Raw genomic sequence first — 16,829 nt, 5'->3', positions numbered from 1 at the left:
ATTGGTAGAGTGCTAACCCGGAAACGGGGAGCGGAATGAGCATGACTAGAGTCTCTCAAAATCTGACAAAAATCTTTTAAACTGACCTTTGTCGATCTGAAATGAAGACACATTCAGCAACTGCACGCTTAAAATGTTTTCAGAAACCGTGAACTATTTTAGTACAATATGAGATCGTATTCTGAACAAGCCGCCATGATCGTCTGTCTTTGAATTTCCGGAGAAACAAGACCCAAGTGACGCGTTCGTCCAATCAGCTGCAGGTTTTCATTTTTTTTGGGCGACAATACAGATTAGTCCCTTTGGTGTGTTCCAAGGCACTTTTTGGACCAATTTGGGGAGAATGATCAGCACAACCTTTTCTGACGACGTTTGGCCGTCGGCTCTGTGTGTCTAGGTCTTTAGGTGTCTTAGTAACAGACAAAGGGTATATTTTTGTAAGTAACTACTATGGGGAAAGACTTGCTGACTGACTGATTGCACTTCCCACTCTTACTCAGATCAAATTCTTCGTAATTTCTTCATCTAGTTTAGCTCAAATAAAAACATGTCCAAAAAAAAGAGACAACATTTTTGCAATTGGCCATGGCCTGGTAACTTTACACTCAGATAGAAAAATAGTAACATCATGAACATGCTTGTTATGTCACTTTTATGCGAAGAATTACAGCCACTAGGGAGGACTATAAAACTATATAAACATTTTAAAGAGAGATAAACTTTTTTTTTTTTCTGTAGCAAAGAGACTGAGGACCAGAGAAAGAAACGAGGTGACTTTGTTATAAAGAAATGTCAAAATGTCTGTCTGTGTTTGAGCATATGTATGTGTATAGATGACATCTTGTGTTAAAAGTCACAAGCCAGGAGATCTGCTGAAAACAAATCCCAAAAAGGTATCTGAGGGCAAGTGCGTTTCTCTCCCTCTGTCCCTCCATTTGGAGCAGCGTTATGTACGAATTTTCCTTTTATCTTCAAACAGTGAGCGGACTAGGTAGACCTGAACCGCCGATATCAACATCATACCGATGACATTTACAATCGACCAAAAGTTCACCCTGTCATAGTTACTCTCCTGGAGGTTTCGGTCGCGAGCCTCGAACGCCCGCAGCACCGTCTGGATCTGCAGGCTTTTGCCGAGCCGAGCCTTCACGTTGTTGATGGTGTCCTGGGGGAGAGGAGACACACAGGTCAGAGGAGACAACCGTTATTAAAAACTTTTAACTACATTGTTCCTCTTATGTACCGGACACTAACTAACTAAATGCACAAACTTACACAGCAGAGTAATCAAAATAGATGTTAGATCTCTGGTGGCAGTCCCTTCTTCCATGGGAAAACAACTTCCTGCCCAGCTGGAAGATACATTTTGTTTCTTTTAAGTGAAGCTTATGTGACTTCTGACACAAATTAAGGCAGTTCCTGGTGAAGGGGCGTTACAGGCTATTGTGGTGCAAGCTGAGACAATTGGCTGCCCTCAGCCAATAGGTGAGAGTTCATGACGTAGTCTATTCTTGGGACACCCTCCTTGTGTCTTTGCATGTGTAATGGTTTTTCCATGTGCCCGAGTCGGCCCCATTTTAGCTACGCTGTGCCTCACACTAGTCCTGCTGTGGTCCTACTTGGAAGCATACACCCTTGATGGTCTCCTCCACTGAGATGTGTCCTCAGCGGTTAAACTCCTACATGTCTGTGCTGGAGACTTCAGAGCCGTTTTTTGGTGTTAAGCTCTCAGTACTTTTGTAGCTTCTATCGGATATCTGTTGTTCGGAGTTTAGTTTCACTTCCCATTTGGATGTTTGTGTGTGAAGATATCAACCTTATTTCACTGTTTACTAATCACTTTAAAGCTACATTGTGTCAGAATTTCTCCCATTTAGCGGTGAAATTGTATATGACAACCAAATGAATATAACTTTCTAGCCCCTCCCATTCCGATTGCGTTTTAACTCCTACGTTGGCCGTATTATTCCAAGAAGTACGAATTTGTCAGGGAGTGCTCCTTCCAGTGTAATAGTAGTTTTACATTTTCGTTATTTTGGTACCATTTCATTGCTAACATCAGCTATTAGGTTCCCAAACGAATGCAAGCTAATGTTAGTAAAGTATCAGTGTGATCCTCCATCTTAAACAGGCTTTCAAATGTGCTGCCAGTCGCTGAGTAATCTCCCCCTGGCATTTGTCACGGAGCCGCTGAGTTTAAAAGCGCGAAATGCGGAGGTATGTCCCTCTTTGGCTGATGTATTTGAAAGATGGAGTGGACTCACTCATATGTATTCTGAATGATTCTAAATGGCAGATTGTACACTTACGAGAATACTTTGATTAGTAATTATACATGAATGAGCACATATTTGTGAAAGAACAAAAGTTTTTTTTTGCTAAAAATCAACTCAAAACATTACACAATAGAGCTTTAAGTCATTGGAGCTGTGTTTAGTTACTGCTAATGCAAATTGGAACATTTCCTGCTGTTGCTGCTTCAAATTAAAAGCTTTCCACTTGCGAATCAGTGGGATGCTTTTATTGTGAAGAAATTACAGGAGATGCAACGTGTTCACCGAGTTAGCGTAGCTATTCTTCAATAAAACCAAGTCTAATCAATCAGATATGGACATGGACAAGAATGGTACAAACCGCTACAGTGAGCTGAAATGGCAACCAGCACACTTCCAACATGTCATCAAGGTAAACAAATTTTACCTTGCAGTGCAGTTCAACACCCCCCCCCCTGCTATTTTGTTGGCAGCCTGCTGAGTCACTTTGAACCCTCTGTCATCCTGATGAAACAAACAAACCTACCTAACTACTCTGGAATGTGTTACATATCACATTTAATATTTTTTGGGATAACCAACATGTAGTCTATTTTAGACTGGCTGCACCCTCACCATAATGTCTTCCAGCTTCATGTCCAGGATGTCTGTTCCGTGGACGTACTCCTTCCAGTCGTCTGGGTCTTCGTCTGTTTCCATGTTGTCCAGGATCAACTCAAAGAAGATGAGCTTCTCAGAGACGGAACTGAACGTGTTGTCAAAGCAGAACATGTAGTCTCCATCTTCCGTCTCGATACTGGAGGAAAGTACGAAAGTAAGAGCTTGCACATGCATCTGTGTCAGTAATGCATATCCCCTAGATCAGTGGTTCCCAAAGTGGGGTTTAGACCTTTAAAACACTTTAATACCATCCATAAGTAACACAATGACAGAATGTTTACCAATGTTGGTCACAGGTTTTATACACTTTCTGTAATAAAACATCAAAAGGCAAAAATCCTATCAGATGGGAGACGCTGGGACACAGTCTTATCAAATTTGTGTCAGTTTAAGGTGTCCTTGACGTGTACAAGTTTGGGAACCACTGCCCTAGGTCACCTATGTAACTTACGTGTGCACTCCATCTGATTTGTGGTAGTCACTGAACAGCACTTGGCCAGACGGAGAGGAGATGAAGAAATCTACATCGAGACCTGCGCCATCTAATACCTGTGGACAGTTGAGGACATTCACACACGAGAAGTAAATGGGACGGATTACTGAAAAATTGAGAGACATGGAAACAATACTGCAAGATGGTGTGGGTTGACGTTCTCTCCAGAAAATGTAGCAGCACTTTATTCCTGTATTCACATATTGGAATGTCAGGAATGCTCGTTTTACTACTCAAGGTGTCCCAAACAAATTGGGCCTGAATACCTTGTCCTCCAGGGTAGACACTACAATAGATATAGCCTATAAAATGCTTGGGATGTCTTCCACAGGCAATAACAAATGGCAACTCACTGACATCGCCTAACTTCTAGAAACACCAGAAAGGGAACTCATTCATTCAGTGATGTAACTGTTAAACTGCACACACTGACCGGCATAACAGGTTCCCAACAATATGAAAATAAAAAGGTGTGAGCCACATAACCTGCTCTCTTGTTAACATTTTTTATTTAACATCAAAGTATACCAGTGTGGTTTGCGTTCACTTCTATGTAATGAGAACTACACCAGAAAACGTGAACCTAACGATGATAAAAGGGACTATCAACAAGTTTAATGTTATGTCAATGTTGACTCTCGATTAACGGTAGGGGTTATCGCTGATTTGGGTCCGGGTTTGCTCAGCTAACGTTAGAATTTAATACAAGAAAATCCCATTTTTTGTAAGTCTTTTATCACCTGATATTCAATCTCCAGCGAGGCATCTTTCTTCATGGTCTGGTAGAAACACTCTTTGCGACCAGCGGGTAGAGTGAATGTGAAGTCGCTGTCCAAAGACTGAGAGAAGAAAGCTAGTACCACAAACCTATCCGAGACTAGAGCAACAAACACGGACAAGACACACAAAAAAACCCGGACTACCTCCATAGCCAAGCCTGCGTGCTTAAAAGTCCAAAAGAGCCAAAAGGGGGTAACACAGTAGTTGACAAACGTATGTGAGCGGCGAAGAAACGAGTTAAGGTTCGCCCAAACTTCACTTCTGAAATGTTCGGACTTCTGTTTCTCTCTCACGGCTGTCGAAAGCTCAGGCCCCCGCCGGTTTAAAACAACAACACATTCCTAGTTATTACTTAAAATAAAGCAACGTCGGATCAATTCAGTAGTCTTTTTTTTGATGTTACACTCATTTTTGTATCGTATTGATTATTCTATATACGTAGATACAATAAAAAAGTACAGGCAAATGTTAGGGCTCTTTTCGAACTGCACGTTGGGATATGTAGTTATTGTTTTCCATTTGGGGCAAACAGAAGATCAGAAAATGTATTCAGAAATTAAAATAAAATAATTAGTTTTCTAACAAAAGTGTTATTTGCAAACACGATTTACGAATTTGAAAGAAGGAAGATAGGATTGACATTATATATAAACGTATACAGATGTGTTTTGGCGGTTCAAGATTATTTCGATTCTAAAAATGCCAGTTTAATGATGCTTTCATTTTAATCGCCACTGGAATTCCTGTGGAAAAGGGGGCTTCTAAAAGTGTCTGGATTATATATGATAAATTCATTATACAGATCTAATACAATTTAACTGCATTGCATTGACCATTGTGCTTTAATAACGAATGGTTGTTCTTGCAATAGCCTACCTGTTTAGAATGCTTTTAAAAATAGTACATAGTGTTCACATCCCCCACACACCTCAAGTGATGAAGACTTCCACATATATTGCCATTACGAAAACAAAGGTATCAACATTAGTCATTTATATTGAAACGTTTGACATAAGACAGTTGAGCAATAACTTTGAATATTGCGTGCTTTAGTGATATGCTTATCAAGATATAGCCTAGGTGACGCGTCGTGCTCCACAGTCACCAACTCATCCTCAGTTCAGTAGGCGGGGAAATGTCAAATACGGTATTGCTACGTCTCCTATGATTGGTTGAAAAAAACCCATAGCTCTTATTTGGTTGGCCAGACGTGGAGCAAGGGTTGAACTAACCAACAACCAGCTACCCTCAACGGCAGTAGATGTTAAAGCCGAAAGAGAAGCAGACAACTGGTGTGGTCCGCAAAATGAAAATTAGCACACCTCAAGTGTAGAGTTTAGCCACAGAAGACAGTCGTTTGCTCATTTGTAATTGACAAAGGGCTTTCAGCAAACAACAAGCTTGTATTCGGTGTATTGTGTAGCCGTCAAAGATTAGAAACAACCCCAAAAAGCGAGCGAGGATGTTGGTCCCCGCGGGAAGATAATGAAGAGGCTGCGCGTTTTGTTGGTGTGCCTCATTGTAGCTCTCCTGTGCTGGTAAGCTAAACCTGACATCTCCATCTCTAGTCACATCGTTAACGACAGGTCAGACAAATGACAGTCGTAACAATAGATGAGCCACGTTTCGTGATAAATACACTGCCCGTCACGTCGTTTTGCATGATGTCTTTTGCCGCATTATATCCGTCGGTCATCAATGTTCAGTGACATGATTTCTCCTTGCTACACAGCTAACATCATCAGCTAGTTACAGTGTGTGATGTGTGATATTTTTTATGACCTGTAACTAAAAAGAACATCTTTTTCATGATTTTGTCGGTACTTCACATAACTGGTTGATAAGTTGTTGTTTTTTTGTTTTATTTAGTGGGTTAGTAGGTTAGCTAGCCAGCTGTTGAATAGCAGCATAGCTAGCTAACCTAAACCAGTGAGCATGGGCTGTGAATGAAAACGTTACTTGTCCGGTGGCTGGTATTGGTAAGGTCAATGTTGACCAAGAAATACTTAAAGGGACAGTAAGAAGCTGCGTATGCTTTAAATCTATCTAAACGTGTGTGTATGTGTGTATGTGTATGTGTGTATGTGTGTGTGTGTGTGTGTGTGTGTGTGTGTGTGTGTGTGTGGGGGGGGGGGTTTCACCGGGTTCACGCAGAACGCTTTAAGCGGGGGCGGGGGGGTCACACCGCTTTGCGGGGTGCCAGCTTCCAACGTTACATGACTGCTAGATATAGACCTACCAAACTAACTTTTCTTTACTTTCCTGGAGCACGAGTGGATAGCATACGGGAACATCGCTTCGCAACCGTTGTGTAAGTTGGCCTCTAACTTTTAGCACTTACAACTGATTAGCTACGTTAATACCGCCGTTTAAAATAAAAAAATTTAAACAAAAAGCGAATCATACGCCTATTACCAGGGTACCTGTAAAGTTACGCCTATAACGTAGCTATATCTCCCTCACAAAAAACGAAAATCTGGCCAATATATTACAAACAATAGATTACTACAATAAAGTAGGCCTACTCGATGTAAGCATTTCTGTGCATTTGTGGAAAGAATGCAGCATATTCATTGCATTGTTAGCCAAATGAATAAATGACAAACAAATCATTAGTGGTAATTAAAATGGATTAACTTAATGTGGGTAGTCCAAAAAGTGTAAATACATATTCAAAGGATACATATGATACTATAGTACAGATGTAACCTATCCATTACTATATTAAACAATGTAAATACATTAAACAATGTACATTGCACTATACAACATGCTGTGTGTAATTCCTCTCCAGAGCGCATGCTGTCAGAGGTGACTTCTGGTAGATTAACACAAGTCATGAATTTGTTTAATCTCAGAGGCACGAAGCAGTTAAACAATACGCAGGGTGTGTGTGTGTGTGAAATGGGATTAACAGGCTAGCTAACATGCCACCTATATCCAGCTTGTTGACTCGGGAGCAGCAAACCTTGATGTGTGGTCTGCTGACTGTTGTGTCTTTCTTTACTATCCTGGTAATTTGTTTGTGAGAACGACTCACCATTACGCTTCCTGACAATGTATAGGATTAGATGACTTTGTTGTTTGGGAGACAGAATCATTTTAGTCATAGTAATGGTTAAAAAATCAATACCACCCATTTGGTGAAATAATAGTTGTCGAAAGTATCATGTAAAGCTATAGTTTGTAAAATTCCAGCAACTGGGCTCTTCCAGATGATGTAATACTCTCACTTCTTTTATTTGAATGTTTTCAGGAAATGATAACCTAGTACATAGCTGTGTTACAGTACAGAGCCCAACAGTGGTTCTGTAGTGGTAACACACGGTGTAATAATCATATCCGTTTCATTTATACTTAAGGTCCCTGATCATTATAGTCTAAAACCAGTTGCGTTTTTTTTTAAGATTATTTTTTTTGGACTTTTCTACCTTTTTAATCGACAGGACAGCTAGGTGAGAAAGGGGAGAGAGAGGGGGAAGACATGCAGGAAATCGTCACAGGTCGGACTCGAACCCTGGACCTCTGCATCGAGGCATAAGCCTCTCAGTATATGTGCGCCTGCTCTACCCACTGAACCAACCCGGCCACACCACCAGTTGTGTTTTTGTTTTTTTTCCTCCTCCCTGTTTCCTCATAGCATCAGAGAAAGATTTAGAAACTCATATGTTATTGAGCATGACAAGGATCAGCCTTATATAATGTAATCAATTAGTGAAACTCTTTCCAGTACACACTCTGGTTAAGTACCTTCATAGAATTCATGTTTTGCAAAAGAGATGCAAACTGGTTTTAAATAAGTCTCAATATTTGCTATGACTAAAAAGAAGAATACTAGCTTACCGAATCCTCTTATCTGTTTGTAACCCTTGTACCCTTTTTTTCTGAAGAATGACCACATTCCCATAGATTAGATTATTTCCAAACAGTTCAAGTATTGTTCAGAAAAGATTTAGCGTACTTTCTTAAAATGTTTTATAGCTGGCAATTAAAGTAGAAAGAAACCTGAGAATGTATAAAAAGCACATCAGCTTGGCAGAACAGGGTTGTGCTCTCTGTGAAACACAGGGATACTGGCCCTCATTTATCAACCTAACGTAGAAACCAGCGCAGATATGAGCGCAGAAATCATCTTACGACAGGCTTCACGTGGGATTCATGAAAAGTTCGTATCACACCAATCAGAGCGTAAGAATGGTCGTACATTGATAAATGCAGCGGCTGGAAACGATTGTCATTTAAATATCACGCCCCAATATATTCTGGGTTTTGAGGCCTCGCCCCTACAATTTACGACGTGGCGAGACGTAATCCGGCTGAGAAGCGGAACTTTTCAGAGGTGGAGATTGAAACCCTGATATCTCTGGTTCATTTGCACTAACGTGTGTACTTTTTGGCAGCCTGAAAACTGGTATTAAAGGCTGTAGAAAGAATGCGGAATGGAAAGAGATCACTGATGCGGTCAACAGTGTTGCCGTAGTAAATCGGACTCTAGCGTGCTAGATCGTGCTGGCCCACCACGACCCTGTCTCCTGACAGCAGAGGGGCTGGGAAAACAAGCCGAAATAACTCGGTCAATGGCAGAAATAAATCGTTCACAACATAGAAATGAAAACCTGAATAATAAATAAAAATGTTGTGCATCGTCATGTTTCCTGTAGCCTATGAATATCATTGCCAAACATAACACTATAGGCTACCTAAAAGCGAGGAATAATAATATCCTGACTCCTTCAGTGGGGGCTGTTCTGGACACTGCTCTCTGGGCATCGGGTCATCTGGCTCCATCACTACATTTATGGCACCCAGTTTCCCTGCGAGATGTTGTGCAGAACCCCCAGGCTAAAACAATGTTGCAGACTTTTTCTGCCGTGTATACGGTCCCCCCCCCCACACTTACGCGAGCCATCTGCCCTTAAACAATCCGATGGAGCGCTCCACCGTGGCACGTGTGCGTACGTGTGCGCTATTGTACTGGCTCATAGAGGTCTTCTAAAAGAGCCAGATCTGCCATTGCTGATAAGTGATCAACTAATGACTTCTCCTCCTGTTAAACTGATTATATGCTGCACTGCAAGGCCACGCTGACTCAGAAACTTGTGTACACGAGTTCAGACCAGACGTAAGATTTGATCGCAGCCTACGCTCACGTCCAAATTGATAAATGCCGAGCTTTGCGTAGGAATCGGCGTACGCTCGTTGTACGCCTGTTTTAGGTCGTACGCACGTTTCATAAATGAGGGCCACTGTCTTTATTGATCCCCAATGGAGAACACATTTGTAGTTAAGGCTGTTTTATGCTTCTGCGTCAACTCTACCCCATCGCTCCTACGGCGTCGTGACCCTTTCGGAGTTCTGCGTCGGGGTTGAACGCGTTTCTCTGCATCGCGGTGCATCTCACCGCCAGAATGCCATGGGGTGTGTGGTTTCCGGAGGTTCAATTGCGAAACTCTGTCATTGCCGACGAAAGAGAGAGAGACAGTTTATGTTATGTTAGCAAGCAAACTTTAGCACAACTGCCCACAAAGTACTGCTTGCTGGTGAAGTGCTAATTTCAAAACGTTACTGACATATAGACCCAAACTGATAACCCCGTCATTGTAACCAAAATATGTCTGAGTTTATTTGCAAAGCTGATGTCAGTAAACTAGCATGTTGCTAATCCCCACAGTAGGCTGCTTGAAACACAATTTCAACACACAGGACGAGTTGACCAATCACAGTCCTTGTGGGTCTGCGGGTACGCCGTCGATTCGACGCAGAAGCATAAATCCGCCTTAAGTCATTTAAATTCAAGAAATTTCTAAGGGAATATTGAATTCTAGATTTAATTTCAAATGAGACAGCCTTCCCCGGTAACGGCTATATTTGATCACAGCCTTGCATGTTAGGTGTTTGCTTTGTCGCCGCACTTTTTCTCTTTCCCACAAACTGACCATGCAACAACACGCACAGACTTCATTACTGATGCAAACCCTTTTTAGCGTGCCGCTGTCGGCTTCTCACTCCTCTGTGCCAGCTCTCACACATCCCAGTGGGAACAGAGAAACAGGGAATGCAGTCCTTGCAGTTATGCAAAGGTTTCCAAGGCAGCGGTAATTTTAGGCGGAAAGGGGCTCTGTAATGGGAGGCTGGTGGCAAAAGGCTGTGGGGAGGCATCAATCTGTCGTTGTGATTCACCTGCTGCTTGAAATAACCTTGTGCAGATTCCGTGCTTGTATTTGTTATGTGCAAAGTCTTGTTCGCTGTATATTACTGTGAGACTGCAGTGTTTCCTTTAGGATTTTTTTGTTTTGTTTTTTTAGCAGTGGGGGCAGGTCTATCCAAAAAACAAAATCAACATAGAGGAAACACTTGGACTGCTGTAGCTGCTCAGATCTTTATGCGGTAGTGCTCAGAAAGGCACAGCAGAACGTATTCTGTGTGTCATGCTGCCTTAATCAGCAACTGTGGGGTCTTCCTGTGCTGGTTTAGGCAGTTGACATCAGCATCACTGGAGAAAGTGTGCATGTGTGTGTTTGTGTGAGGGTGCACATTTCCAGCCAGTTTGATTGTCTGTAATGATAGCTTACCACATACATATTTTCTCCCCATTAAGATTACAACTTTAGTGCCTCGACGTCGGCTGAGTGTGGCTTATTAGCACTGCTCCCTGTAGTAACACGTTGTTGGACTTTCTCTCAGCTCAACGGCTGGCATCTTTCTGTTTCTTCTATATTCTGTAAAACTATCAAAAATAGGCAAAATAGACCGTTGGATTGTTTGTGACCATTGCATTTGTACAGGAGCCTGCTCGAGAGAAATATCCTAGCTGCATGTTGTCGTCATCTCTGTGTCATAGGCTCATTAATTTCATTTGAAGATTATTGTTATTATGTAACATGATTAGCACTTGTGAGATAACTCTGCTGCCAACTGACCAACTGGGGCCTTTATTTTATATTGCATTAAGTATTACAAGTCTCCTTGGCATGTGCAGCTAAAATGAAGTTGTCCACCCAGGGCTGTTGAGTTTTAAATGTGCTGACTCACCTGATTATGGTATAATTTATTGTTTGCGCTGTTGATTTAGTCTTGTATGTAATTAAGTGACGTTGATGCTGTTTAAATTGCTCTAGGGTGTGTTTTTGCCTGTGCCCTAGGGGTGGGGGGGGAATTGATACAGCATAGTATCGCAGTGTTTTCAGTGGCAATACTGTATCGATACACAGGCGCCAAGTATCGATCTTTTATTACATACGTGCTGGTCAGTTTGTCTGCTTGACAATCCCATTTTGCAGCAATAAAATTGAAGTGAGATGAACAAACAGAAATTAATCTTTTTAGATAAAATAGATGTTGACCAAGTTTCTTTCATTTGAAATTGGGGAAAAATTTGAAGTTGGAAAAAAAGGTAATTATTGCAATATAACGCAGAATATTGCAATAGGTTTAATATCGTATCGTGATGAAATGGTATTGTGAGGCCTCTGGTGATTCCTACCCCTACTGTGCCCTAAGGGGTGTAATGTTGTATGTTTAGACAGCAGTGCAGTAACAGCACACCTTTCCTAGGTCATCTATAAGAAGAGGCGGTCTATAGGGGCTTTAGCATTTCCTCTTCTGCCATATCAGGTTTCCAAACTCATGGATTCAGTTCTTGAGCAATCTTTTGTGTGAACCTCTGTTTTGCAGCACAAATATGTCTGGCTATAACAAAATGTCCACAGTGAGTTAGCAGGCTAATGGAGTAAGCTAATATAGCATCAGGTAAATCCCCCCTCATCACACAAACTTGTTGTGAATAAGCAAAGGATTAAAAATATTTCATGACTGTGTGCTCCTCTGTGTGAAAGGTGTCCTTTTAAAACTTGCTCAAAGGCGATGTGAGAACTATGAAATCAGGCATAGCTACAAGACCCTCCTTGTTTTTTTTATAAAGATTTTAGGCCTTATACAGGACAGCTGAAGCCATGCAAGGCAAGGCAACTTTATTTATAGAGCACATTTCAGCAAAAGGGCAATTCAAAGTGCTTTACATAAAACATTTAAAGAGCAGTTAAAAATCAAATAAAAAAAAATGAAAGGGAGGAGAGGGTGGAAATGACAATTAGCAAAGAGCTGCAGGGCGGAGTCAAACCTGCGGCCGCGGAGTCGAACCTGTGGCCGCTGCGTCGAGGAGTACACCTCTATATGTGGGCGCCTGCTCTACCAGGTGAGCTACCCAGGAGCCCAGGACCCTCTTGTTGAAAGAACTCTGTGTTCTGACCCGTTTGTAAAAGTTCCCCATTTGGGGCAATTGCATAAGTAGATCCGCCTTGAGTTGCCCACGTGTGCAAGTGGCCATGGAGGCTATTGTCACTGTTGTATTTCCTGCCAGTAGACACTCACCAGCACCTGCACTGGCTACTGAGAGAACATGGCAGAAACAGAGAGAGGCTCTGTATGTGTGCGTTATTGGCTGTGAAAAGGGGAGGGGTGTTGGAACTTGAAGGTACAATGGAAAGTAACAAAGCCTGCCTTTTGGCGCACCTTCTAGCTAGGGCTGGGCAATATATCGATATTATATCAATATTGATATAGGACGGTAGATATCGTCTTAAATTTTGGATATGGTAATATCCTGATATGACACAAGCGTTGTCTTTTCCTGGTTTTAAAGGCTGCATTAGTAGGATGATTATTTATTAAAAATCTCTTTGTGTAAATATTTTGTGAAAGCACCAATAGTCAACACTACAATATCGATATTGAGGTATTTGGTCAAAAATGTCGGGATATTTGATTTTCTCCATATCGCCCAGGTCTACTTCTAGCACTTCATTTCTTCCAGCTGCCTTTTTATAACTTTTGTGGTTCTTTGATACTGTATGGCTGCTGTTATTTGCTGTGATTCTTGCTGTTCTGGTATTGTCCTGTTCGATACCTTCTGAGTGAAGTCTAATCCAAGGGTGAACGAGTATCTCAAATGTGAACGTGTATACCTCTGGTATTTTCCTGGTGTTCACCCCATTTAAGCTATTTTAACGACATGTTTGCCACATTCGGACAACATTTCATGTTGTTTTTTGGCGACGATCTTCAATATCGATTCTTTTCCCTAGAATTGATATTCGGTAGACTGTATATTGGTTTCGAGCTAAACCGACCAAATGCAGAAAATCAATGTTATGTTTTTCTTTACAAATGAAATAAATGTCAGACTGACTGACATGTGACGTGCATTCTTTTATTCAACTTTTTGTTTTTGTTAAAGAAGGAAAATATTAAAATACTCAATAATATTGAATCGCAATACTTTTAGAATCAGAATAAATGAAAATCACACTGCAATCTAATCCGCACCCATGTATCCTGAATGAATCAAATTGGGACAAAAGCATATCGTCCCAGCCCTATGATCTGTCCAACCTAGAGGTATTAAGATACATTGCCGAGTCATGTATGGTCCTATACATCTTTTATGTAGTCTGAAGGACATGGTATGATATTAATATATAATGAGTTGCAGATGTCTAGATGTCCGCCTTAATACTTATTAATGCATAAGCACCCACATACTGTACTGTCACGCCATGCAAGTCTCGGCATGTGGATGTGGGACACACGGATGCACAGATAAGACATTCATGATTTCATGGCATTGTGTTCAAGACGGACCAAGTATTAGTGTACTAGAAACTCATTGTTTTATCTTGCAGTATAAATGATCTCATCATGAAAATAGTGAAGAGTTTGATGCGTGGGCCTGTTCTACTTTGTTACTAAGGGTTTATCTGCTTGGCTTGGTTTCTGATCCTTTCCTTGTCTAGCTACAAAGGATGGGATTTATATATATTCTAAATCAAAACCAAACAGCCACAAGGTTATCTTCATCATGAACACCAGGCCCAGGCTTACCAGTTAATGTGTCTTTGTCTGCATCTTCAGAATTCAATTTTTGAAAAGCAGATTAGGGCAGAAATGCCTAGTCAATTTCTGGCCTATAATTTGCGATATCAAATTAAATTTCTTTGTGTTTTTTTTGATTTGCAGAAAAAAATAATCAATTTTATGATATCACTTTCAGTTTTAGGTCAACAAAAAAATGCACTTGTCATTAGGTGTAGCAACTATATATTAATGAATCAAAAGATTCTAACGTACTAATCGGTTGCAATAAAATCCTCTAGATAAAGCCCGGGACACACAGGGGCGATAATCGGCCGTTGGACAGTCTGGCGAGGTCAGTGACTCGAGTCTGTTTGGTGTGTCCTGTGCCGTCGTCCGTCTGAGGGGCTGTCGGTGTTCATTTTGGCCGACCTGACATGTTCAGTCGGCGGCAGGGCAGTCGGGACTCACCCGGAAATGGCAAGCGGAATGAGGTGACTAGAGTCTCTCAAAATCTGACGAAAATCTTTTAAACTGACCTTTGTTGAGCTGAAATGAAGACTCAGGAATTCAAGGATTCAGGGGTTCAGGAACTGCACGGCCTATTTCTCGCTTAAAATGTTTTCAGAAACATGTTTCAGTGAACTATTTTAGTACAATATGAGATTGTATTCTGAACGAGCCGCCATGACAGTCTGGCTTTGAATTTCCGGAGAAAACAAACCCATGTGACGCATTCGTCCAATCAGCTGCCGGTTTTCATTTCTTGGGCAACAATACAGATTAGCGCCGCCTGCTGTTATAGAGATGTATTACGTCTCGTCTCGTCTTTTTGGTGTGTTCTGTGGCACTTTTTGGACCTCGGGGATGCGACTGATCATTTCCACTGGCTTTTCTGCTGAGGGTCGGCCGTCTGGTTGGTGTGTAACCACTTTAAGACGACTTCCCTTTTGTCTGACTGAGAGACTGGGTCTAATCAGCTGCCAGTGGATGCATTACACCTCTAAAAATGTAGTGGTAAAACCTTTCCTTTCACCCACTGTTGGCTTCTGACTGGAGGCTTGGTAACTGAGTCCGTCTTTCTGTTGATATAGCAGAGGTTAGTGCTGCAGGATGGCAACTCTAGTTGTTATATGTGAGGAGACAGAGCTGGACTGGCACTCCAGAGCACACTATTGTTCTTGCCCACTGGCCATGGAGACTGCAGAGCACACCGAGCTCTCTGGCCTGCTGGCCTTCCTATCTCCCAGCTGCATGGCTCTCTGAATGTTAATGCTTTACGCTGGTAGCTTTTTATAACGTGAGAAATGTCAAGTAGTCAGAGTGAGCCAAACACCTGAGGTGGCTCCAGCGTGAGTTGAAAGGAGTACACCAAAGGTATCCAAGGTGGATAACAACTGGGTAACTGTTATCTGGATGCATAGTATCCTGATAAATGCATAGTATCCTGGCCTTTAAAAATAAAAATCTGCCTGCCTCTATGGGAATTTAACATGGGGGTGTGCTTGCTTAGGCCCCCTCTATTTTAAGGAAGAACATTTATTTAATTTATGATACATTATTCATTCACAAAGAAAATTGGTGTCCTTAAAGGTTGGATTTTCCTCATTCTTTTAATTAAGGCATTGAAATCGATTTCCAAAAGGCCTCTTTTTAGTCAACGTTAGCATGGGTGGGTAAACTTATGCAAAAAGGATGGAGTATCCTCTGTTTCAATTTTGTGCCAGTCCATTTTGTCTTACTTCCTTAACTGATAAAATAATAAATAATAATTCAGTAGGCATATTTTAAGTAAATCTTGTTAACCTTGCAACTGTCTTTGCAAAGTGCTTTTCACTGCTCATCAACATATGTTTGCCTTGTGGATTGCGTGCGATGAGCCCCATAACTACCATTTTGCAAAAAGACTGAATTCAAATACTCTCTTCTGTATTTTCTAGCAGCAGGAACTTCTTTGCAGGATCCTGTTGCTCACATGTTTTTCTGGGAAAGGTAGGCCTGCAGTGAGAGTGTTGAGTGCAGGCCAGTAGCCTGAGGCTCTGTCAGTGGTTAGAAAGAAAATGCCACTGCTGTACTAGTGAATAGTACTCCGAGGGTGGAGATTGCTATTAAAAGGTGGAAACTTGCATCAGAGCACACAGTAGTGTTACTGCGTGTGTTTCCCTTTGTGCGAACAGTTGATTGATTGATTGGATTACATGACAACTGAGCATTCAGTTTAAACTTCTTTTTTTTGTTTGAAACTTTTGTGGTTCTACACTGAACATATTTGGGAGCATATGTGAGCAATCAAACAGTGCAGGTGGTTTACCAGGTTTTTAATTGTACATTATGAGTATAAAACCAGTTAAGGCATGAAATTCATCTCAAGTTGTTAACGCACCTCAAGACATCTGATAGCTGGGTGCTGTATATGCTCGTAAGCTTTTGATTTCATTACACTAAAATCAGGAGTTGCTTTGCTTTTTTGCTGCCTTCCTATAGAAAGGCCCTGCTTTTCCCCCCTCTTGAAAATGCTCTGGTTTCTTATCTTCCCCTCCCCCTCTCTGACTCACTGCTTTTTACGTGTTGCAGCTACCGACAAGCCTGGCTGTTATGCTTGTACTGCGTGCGGTGGTCTCTTTGTTGAAGGTTTAGTCTTGAATGCAGCAAGTATAGGACTTTGTACATGTGTGCCTTTTTTAACTGTTTGGGTAAAAGGCGATGTACAGAAACATACCCTGCCCATTGTTGACACACACAGGGCTTAAGAACATTGTGTACACAGGGCTTAA

At 41.5% G+C, this 16,829-nt stretch overlaps 2 protein-coding genes across 6 annotated transcripts in view; one reads left to right on the top strand and one right to left on the bottom strand.

Annotated features, from left to right (window-relative positions):
- Positions 1-266: 266 nt before the first annotated feature.
- tmed5 (transmembrane p24 trafficking protein 5) lies at positions 267-4,490 on the bottom strand. The gene is made up of 4 exons (XM_028586533.1): positions 4,167-4,490; positions 3,385-3,482; positions 2,889-3,069; positions 267-1,165 (listed from the first exon to the last, which is right to left on the bottom strand). The coding sequence occupies exons 1-4, from the start codon at positions 4,353-4,355 to the stop codon at positions 947-949; spliced, it is 687 nt and encodes a 228-aa protein (XP_028442334.1). The 5' UTR covers positions 4,356-4,490; the 3' UTR covers positions 267-946.
- Positions 4,491-5,459: 969 nt separating this feature from the next.
- The window catches only part of suco (SUN domain containing ossification factor), a 62,504-nt gene continuing 51,134 nt past the window's right edge, over positions 5,460-16,829 (top strand). For 4 of the 5 annotated variants that reach the window (XM_028587424.1, XM_028587423.1, XM_028587422.1 and 1 more), the window contains exon 1: positions 5,460-5,744. In XM_028587424.1, the coding sequence (XP_028443225.1) occupies positions 5,692-5,744 (53 nt within the window). In that variant the 5' untranslated portion in view covers positions 5,460-5,691. Of the gene's footprint in view, positions 5,745-6,464; positions 6,518-16,829 lie in introns of those variants that run through there. The other variant, XM_028587425.1, reaches the window with a different exon arrangement.

This window comes from Perca flavescens, chromosome 9 (assembly GCF_004354835.1).
Source record: "Perca flavescens isolate YP-PL-M2 chromosome 9, PFLA_1.0, whole genome shotgun sequence".
Classification (NCBI taxonomy): Eukaryota; Metazoa; Chordata; class Actinopteri; order Perciformes; family Percidae; genus Perca; species Perca flavescens.
This window is presented reverse-complemented; position numbering and strand designations above follow the sequence as displayed.